We start from the raw sequence: 8,294 nt of genomic DNA on the forward strand, positions 1-8,294 counted from the left end.
TCCACAACTAGACTGAAGAACAGAATGACAGCAACTTGTCTGTTCCCCTTCCCCCAATTCCCCAGTGCTGTTCCCATCCCCCCAATTCCCCAATAAAAATCTTTTAAATAAATAAATAAAGAGAGAGAGAGAGAGAGAGAGAGAGAGAGAGAGAGTGAGAGTGTGTGTGTGTGTGTGCGCGCGTGCAATGATGCTAAGTGGTAAAAACAGGAAACAGGAATGAGATTGGGAAAAGAGGAAAACAGATGTGGAAGTATATATGGCAATTTCAGTTTCAAATAGAGTGATCCAGAAACTTCTGACTGAGAAGATGATGTTAGGGCCAGGCTGCTACCTGGGAAAAGAAGTCCTGGCAGAGGGTAGAGAAGAGGCAAAGGCCCAGAGGCAGGAACATGTCCAGCATTTTCCAGACAGCGAGTGTGTGGGGCCCAAGCAGAGAGACTCCACCAGCTGAGTAAGGGACGAGGTCAGGGAGGAAAGGGGAGGTGGACAGATGAAGCAGGACTTTCAAGGCCACCAGGACTGTGGTTTTCACTCTGAGTGACAAAGGTGTGCGCCCAGAAGGAGTGACTTGGGCCAACTTGTGTACATGTAAAACGTATGCATCTTCCAGGGTTGGAGGGGCTATAAAACTCCCCTCAGATTCTCAAAGGCGTCTAGTAAACCCCCACAAGCCTAAGAGCCGGTGTGATGTTGGCTTTCCCTTCAAATATTGCCGCTTCGTCTTTGCCTCTTGGCAGAACAGCCTTTAACCCTCTCTTGCCCGATTCGGCCGTTGTACTTGCTCTGGGGAACCCCAAACGAGAGAGAGGTGGGGGTGGGGAGGGCAGGACACCATGACCCAAGCAAGCTCAGCGGATATCAGGACTCCCCGGCTCGCCCACTAGCCTTTAGCCACCAGAGGGGTGTACCAGCCGGCACTCGACCTCCACAAGCCGGTAGACATCCTTCCCCGGACGCCCAAGGACCCGCACCCTTCACGCGCGGCGCAGCGAGCGCACAGTTTCAGCAGGAAGGGCTGGACACTGCCGCACGGCTTTGCAGTGGCCCCACGTTACCATAGCGACCCTGGCCGCGCCAGGACGCCGGAGCGCGCGCAGCTGGCTGCAATACAGGCCGGAGGCTGCGACCCCGCTGCTCCCGCCCCGAGACTCCGGATCCAGGCTCCATCCCACAGGTGAGCGCAGGTGAGAGGGCGCAGGCGAGGGGACCGGGTGGGAGCTCGGGAAGGATCATCAGCTCTGTGGGTCCGGCCCTTCTATCTTCCATCATGCCAATTATTGTTATTCAGTATCAAAACAACCCTAACGGGGTCGGCGCACTGCGTTGCAAGGCTTTCTTTTCCTACCAGTAGCTCATGTATTAAGACTGCAACCTCCTCTTGAGTGTAACCTGTGCTCCCGAAAGTGTGGGACAGAGGATGAGTTTATATTACGCTGATGAGGCATTAAATGACCCCCAGTGACATCGTAAAAAGTTACTGGATTCTAGGTTCTCTTACAATTCTGGGGCTAATATGGCATTAACACCCTTCTGAACACTTGCTACTCTCAATCTAGCTAAGACTTAAATTGGTTTCTTTTTAGTATTTTTATTTTTATAAGTAGGTACCTTCCTCTTAGGGTACCTGATACTGGTTTTCCATTTGTAGTATTGATACCTCAAGTTTCTTTCTTGGATAAATGTACTGATTTTTTTTTTTGAGAAATGGTTNACACACACACACACACACACACACACACACACACACACACACAACAGAGAATGTTTGGCCTGCAAAGCCAAAAAATAATTACTATCTTTACAGAAAGTTTGCCCAATTATAATTCACCCCTTGTCTCTGGGGACTGGGTCACTTTCCCTGGACAAAAGGGAAGCAAACACATTTGGAAATCTGCCATCGTGGAGGGAAGGTAGGTGGGGTGTTGAATTTCAGTAGCAACCAATAGTGTCCACCACCATAACCACCCACTCTACTCACCCATATGCCCATAGCCTGGGATAAGTCTGAGGCACAGGAAATAGTCAGTACTAATCAAATATGTGAAAATATCATGGGGAAAAATTATATAGGTTGGGGAAAGGGCCTGTTTTTCAACCATTCACCAGACTTGAAAGGTTGGACCAAGTTATTATCTTGGTATCTCTTTTGTCATCTTTTGAAGAGCCAGAGACAATAAAACTGTCCTTTATTTATCCATCCCTTTTATTTATTAAGGACCTATTGGAAACTGTACTCGTTTACCAGGGCCACCGTAACAAAGTACCACAAACTGGGTTAGCTTAACCAGAAATGTATTGTCTTGCAGTTCTGGAGGCTAGAAATCTGAAATCAAGGTGTCAGCCATCTGAAGGCTCTGAGGGAGAATCCGTTCCATGATTCTCTTCTAGCTTCTGGTGGTTTGCCTGCAATCTTTGGAGTTCCTTGTGACAGCGTCACTCCAGTCTTTGCCTGGCATTCTCCTTGTGTCTGTCTCTATGTCCACATTTCCTTTTTTTGTAAGGACACCAGTCATATTGGATTAGGACTCACCCTAATCCCCTCATTTTAACTTGATCATCTGCAAAGACCCTATTTCCAAATAAGGTCACATTCACAGGTACTAGGGGTTAGGATTTCAACATCTTTTGGGGGAACACAATTTTCATCTCATAACAGGCATATGTTTTGAGGCTTGAAAGGCCACGGCACGCTTAAATGCAGGCCTAAAGGAATGGGAAGAAACCAAGGAAGGAAAATAAAAAGAGGAGAAATAAGAGGACGGGAGGAGAGAGGAAGACAAGAGTAAGACTAGAAAAGAGAAAACAAAGACATAGAGAAAAGTTTGCGGAGGGAGGCAGGACCAAATGCATAATTTGTGCAGCCCAGTGCAAAATGAAAATTCAGACCCCTTGTCAAAAAATTAAGAATTTCAAAATGGTGACAGCAGAGCATTCAGTTAAGCACAAAGCCCTTTGATAACAAAGCCCTGTATAACTCCCTTGTGGGGAAGACTGTATTAACCAATGTATTTAGAGTCCACTTAAGGGTTTCCTTGTTTGCTTTTTTATTATTTTTCTATAGTCTTTATGAGGTACCTGTGAAGCAGTTATTCTTTTTATAACAGGTCCACTCTTGACTTAGGGCCCTTCTAAGATCCTATCTCTCAAGGAGAAAATAGCTTAGGGAGATGACGGCTACAAACAAGAAAAGTTTTTCTCCCTAGCCCCAAAGAATGTCAGAGCAACTTTCTCAGGCTACTCAAGAATCATTTTGGGGCCGGCCAAGTGGCACGTTGGTTGGGAGTTGACTTAGGATACCAGCTCTGAGCAGCAGGGCCTGGTTCGGATTCCACATGAGGGCCAATGATGCTGCGCCCTCTACAGCTAAGATGGTGAACAACAGCTCGACCTGGAGCTGGGCTGCCGTGAATCACCGGCGACGGCGTAAGCTGCAGTGGGGCTGGCAAGCAGCTGGCATGAGCTTTTGTGAGCTGCCAAGAGCCACCATGAGCGGCCGTCCAGAGGCCGGCGACCAATCTGCCTCACCTGGGAAAAGCACAATGATAATACCAACATGGGCCAGTGAAGCAACGTCCTCCACAACTAGACTGAAGAACAAAAGAACAGCAACTTGTCTGTTTCCCTTCCCCGATTCCCCAACGCTGTTCTCCTCCCCTAATTCCCCAATAAAATCTTTTTTTTTTTAAATCATTTTGCCTTCCTTTTTGGTGTGTTGGATCCTTCATTAGAAAATAATTGTTGAGGGCCAGCCGAGTGGCGCGATGGTTAAGAACTGGCTTGGGANCCATAAAATTATTTTCGTTGCTACTCTATAACTGTAATTTTGCTACTGTTATGAATCGTAATGTAAATATCTTTTTGTTTTCCGATGGTCTTAGGCAACCCTTGTGAAAGGGTCGTCGACCCCCAAAGGGGTCGCGACCCACAGGTTGAGAACCGCTGCTAGGCCCTGCATGGCCATGCCCCACCTGGTCACGCCCCCATCGGGCCACGCCCTGCTTCAGTGTGGGTTAAGGAACAGTCAGGACCAGATCCCTGCCCTCAGGGTGCTTATACTCTAATAAAGGGGAGCCTAACAATAAACATAAACAATTAAGACATTTTCTTATGGTCATCACAATCATAGCCTACACTTATACAGCACTGAGCTCATTTAATCCTCACTACAATCCTATAAAATAGGTACTCTTATCATCCCGACTTTACAAATGAACTGAAGCACAGAGATGTTAAGTCACCTGCTCAAGGTCACACAGCCTGTTAGTTGCAAAGTCAAAAATGCTAAGGAATTCCCCTTAAAACTAGGAAGGTGTGTTGGAGAGTGACAAAGGAGTTGGGGATGGGCTATTTAGATTGATTTAGGGACAGGTGTCAGGGAATACCTCCCTCAGGAGGTGACCTTTGAACCAAGACCTGAGGGAAGAGAAGGGGCTGGATATGCACTGAGCTAGTGAAGAACACTGCAGAGGAAAGAGTAATGAGAAGCCAGCCCCCGTTTGTGTCAGGGCTTAGTCCATTCTCTATATAGCAACCAGGGTGAACTTTGTAAATTGGACCTCGTCGCTGCCCTGCTACCTAGCTCTGTGACCTTGAGCGAGTCAAACTCCTTGAGCTTTACAAGCTCCATCTGTAAAATGGAATCCGGCATCCTTCACAGAACTGTTTTTGTGAGGATGAGCTCAGAAACAGCATGGAACCAGACACAGAATAAGTGCCGAAAAAGCATTGTTCATATGATTAGCTATATTTTTTTTACAAATAGGAAACCATGTTGCTCATTCCAAATTCAAGTTAAGTAGTGGAGGCAAGATGTGAATCAGGTCTGATTCTGGAAGTCGCTGACACCCCAGGGCTCTAATGTTTATAGGTCAGTTGTCCCAGACCCTGCTCCACCGGCCAGCAGCAGAGGGCCAGGCTGGGTGTAATGGAGGAGCCGGCCTGGTGGGCTGGCTGGGTTGCTGCGCCCAGTGCCCACGCCTCCATGTCCTTTCTTCCAGAGAACGGGAACCGCTATGAGGGCTACTGGCAGCGAGGCTTGAAGAATGGGTCGGGGCGTTTCTTTCACCTGGACCACGGTCAGCTGTTTGAAGGCTTCTGGGTGGATGATGTGGCCAAGTGTGGCACAATGATCGATTTTGGCCGCGATGAGGCCCCTCAGCCCACCCAGTTCCCCATTCCTGAGGTGGGCAGCTCTCACTAGAGCCCTGTGGCCAAATACAGAATGAGACAGCAAACAGCAACCCCCACCCACCCACACCCACAGCCACACCTAGCCTGGCCCAGCCCAGCCCAGCGAGGGAACAGACAAGGTTTTGTTTTCAGTCAGGGCATCTCCAGGGAGGTAGACAGCACCCCACAAGGCAGGCAGCACCGCCCCCCCACTGAGGCTGACAGCAGCACCTCCAAGGCAAGCAGCACCCCAAAACCAGGCAGCATCTCATAAAACTGACAACCTGGGACTTCTATGCTCCTCAAACCAACCCCTGCTGCTTCCCTCCAGATCAAACTTCTAGATCCCGACGGTGTGCTGGAGGAAGCCTTGGCCATGTTCAAGAAGACACAAGGAGACTGATGCCAGGTGAGGGAGTAGACACGCCTGCCACCCTCTATGTGGGCGAGGCAGCTCCTGCGGTCTCCTTTGGCCAAGGGGCTCAGGGACAGGACCAGAGAGGGTGGGTTCTTGCCTCCTGCAGTCCAGCTGATCCTTTTTGGTTCCTCCCCTTCAAAGCTCATTTCCCTGAAGATCAGTTCATCCCAGTCCTGCCCAAACCCTCCCATTTGTACCCTGGGCTTACAGGGAGGAACATTGCTTGGAGTCAGGTGGCTGGCTCGCCCTGGAATGCCTTTGAGTAAGTGGTTTGCCTCAGGCCTCCATTTGCACATCTTTCCAGTGGGCCTCCTCCAGTCCTAGCCACTTCAGGTGAGGGTATAAATGGGGTTCGAGGTGAGGGCGTTGGGACACTGTCTTTGAATCGCCAGCTCCTACCAACCCCTCGCCTCTGCAGAGAAAACACGAGAGCTGCAGGAGAAAGTGAAGCCCACGTCAACCAACTGCTCAGACCGGTGCGGCTCCCACTGGAGGAGGGAATGGTGACTCCAGGCACACCCTTGGCACCCTCAGAGGGCACTCACTCCTCCCAGCACTGGATCATTCTTTGCTAATAGGGGGCCAGTGCTTCTCTCCCCGGCTGGCCTTGCGGACCCTCTTGTTATGGCCTTCACTCTAGGACCCCATCCCTGAGTGCATGAGAGTAAAAAAGAACCTGGTGGCATTAGCCTGGGGCCTGTGGTGTGAGGCTTGGGAGGGATTTCAGGCAGAAAAGAGGGAAGACTTTCCTGTGGGCTGCATGGGTTGAACTTGGGGGAGAGACAGGAGGTATCTCCAGGTCTCTGAGCTCTGAGCTACCCCAGAGAGGAGAAAGAGCCTGCACCTGGTCACATTGGTCACCAAAATTTGGGGTTAAAACCCAACCTGGCTTCTCGGCCTAACACAAGGGCTCTCAACCTTGGAATCCAGTGGGAGTTTTAAAAGCTACAGACGTCCAGGTCCCACACCCAGTTTCACATCTGTCTGGGGTGAGGCCGGGGCCTTCAAACTTTCCCCAGATGATTCTAATGTGCAGACTGGGCCAAGAACCCCTGGTTTACTGGATGTGTGACCCTTAGCAAGTGATCTCCGTGCCCATCTATAAAATGGGACTTAGGAGATCTCACAGGGGCATTTTGAGGATTTGCGAACAGATGTAATCATAATGAATAACATGTATTGAGGTTACTTGTGAAGCAGGTATCTGGGAAGGGCTTTGCATAATTCTAATCTAGACAACATTCTTGCAAGATAAGACAGACTCTTATGTAAGGGGTAGGTACATGAGCTCTGCAGTCAGACCTGCTGGGTGTGAATCCATTGTCATTTATTAGCTGTGTGTTCTTGGGTACATCACCCAACCTCTCTGTTCTCTAGATTTCCTTCCCCTCTAAGACGAGACAATAACCGTACTTACCACCCAGGGTTGTTGTGGTTACAGTGAAGAGCAAATATGGTGAGGATCAAATAAGGCGTGGTTCTAATCTGAGGATGATTTCATCCCCCTCCCTCCCTGGGGACTTTTGGGATGTCTGGAAACATTTTTGGCTGTGCCAGCCAGCAGGGAAGAATGCTACTGGCACTCAGTGGGTAGGGGTTGGGGATCTTGCTCAACATGCTACAATGCACTCTACAAAATAATGATTTAGCCCACTGTCAATAGTGTAACCTTGAAAAACCATGATGTTTGTCAAGGCCTCACCCAGTGTGTGGCTCAAAAAATGCTCCTTGACGCTGCTGAGCTTCTCTCTGCCTCGAAATCGTCAGCAGGGTGGTCTGACTCGAGGCATGGCTCTCGGTCTGTACTTCTGACACCAGGACGCTGAGCCTGGCTGCCTTGAGATCCAGAATTAACCAGATAACACTCACTCGGTTCCTGTGATGACAGCTTTATGTGTGTCCTCCTCTCTCATAACCCTATGAGGTATCCTGCTATTATGACTGCCATTTTAGAGGAGGAAACTGAGGTTCAGGGAGGTTCACAAGTCATCAAGCTAGAAAGGGACTGTACTTAAACACAGGTCTATTTGCTTTTTTTTTTTTGAGACTTTATTAAATTTATTGGTCATGACAATGGTTAGTAAAATGACATGGGTTTCAAAGTCTATCTGCTCTTAAGGTGCAGAGCAGTGGCAGTGTGTTTGAAGGCTACCATTTTCTAGAAAAAGTAGGGGCCGTTGTGCTCGTTTATGTATAAAATTTCTCTAGATAGGACCACAATAAACGGGCAAACAATGGTTCTCTGGGGAGAACTGGGAACCTAGGAACAGGGGAGGGCAACTTTTCCCTGTGTATTTGGAACCATGTGAATGTATTAGCTATTCAAAATATAAATAAAACTGAAAGAGACTGTTCTCAACTACCAGCATTTCCCTAACTTGCCTGGGTTTGAGAGTACCTGGAATGCTTGTTAAAAATGCAGAATCCAGACACACCCAGGGGAGGGGCTTGGATATCTGCATTTTACAAGCCAATCTGGTGATTCTTCTTTTTTTTTTAAAGATTTTATTGGAGAATTAGGGGAGGGGAATAGACAAGTTGCTGTCCTTTTGTTCTTCAGTCTAGTTGTGGAGGATGTCGCTTCACTGGCCCATGTTGGTATTATCATTGCACTCTTTCCAGGTAAGGCAGATCGGTCGTCGGCCACTGGACGACCACTCACGGTGGCTCTTGGCAGCTCGTGCTGGCTGCTGGCCACTCACGG

General features: G+C 48.8%; 1 protein-coding gene across 1 annotated transcript in view; it reads left to right on the forward strand.

The window, feature by feature from the left end:
- The window catches only part of MORN3 (MORN repeat containing 3), a 17,988-nt gene extending 9,905 nt beyond the window's left edge, over positions 1–8,083 (forward strand). Inside the window, exons 3-6 of the mRNA XM_019648888.1 lie at positions 1,064–1,177; positions 5,001–5,185; positions 5,504–5,581; positions 6,009–8,083. Coding sequence (XP_019504433.1) covers positions 1,064–1,177; positions 5,001–5,185; positions 5,504–5,575 — 371 coding nt within the window. The 3' untranslated portion in view covers positions 5,576–5,581; positions 6,009–8,083. The remainder of the gene's footprint in view (positions 1–1,063; positions 1,178–5,000; positions 5,186–5,503; positions 5,582–6,008) is intronic.
- Positions 8,084–8,294: the final 211 nt, after the last annotated feature.

Source organism: Hipposideros armiger, unplaced genomic scaffold (genome assembly GCF_001890085.2).
Source record: "Hipposideros armiger isolate ML-2016 unplaced genomic scaffold, ASM189008v1 scaffold_128, whole genome shotgun sequence".
Classification (NCBI taxonomy): Eukaryota; Metazoa; Chordata; class Mammalia; order Chiroptera; family Hipposideridae; genus Hipposideros; species Hipposideros armiger.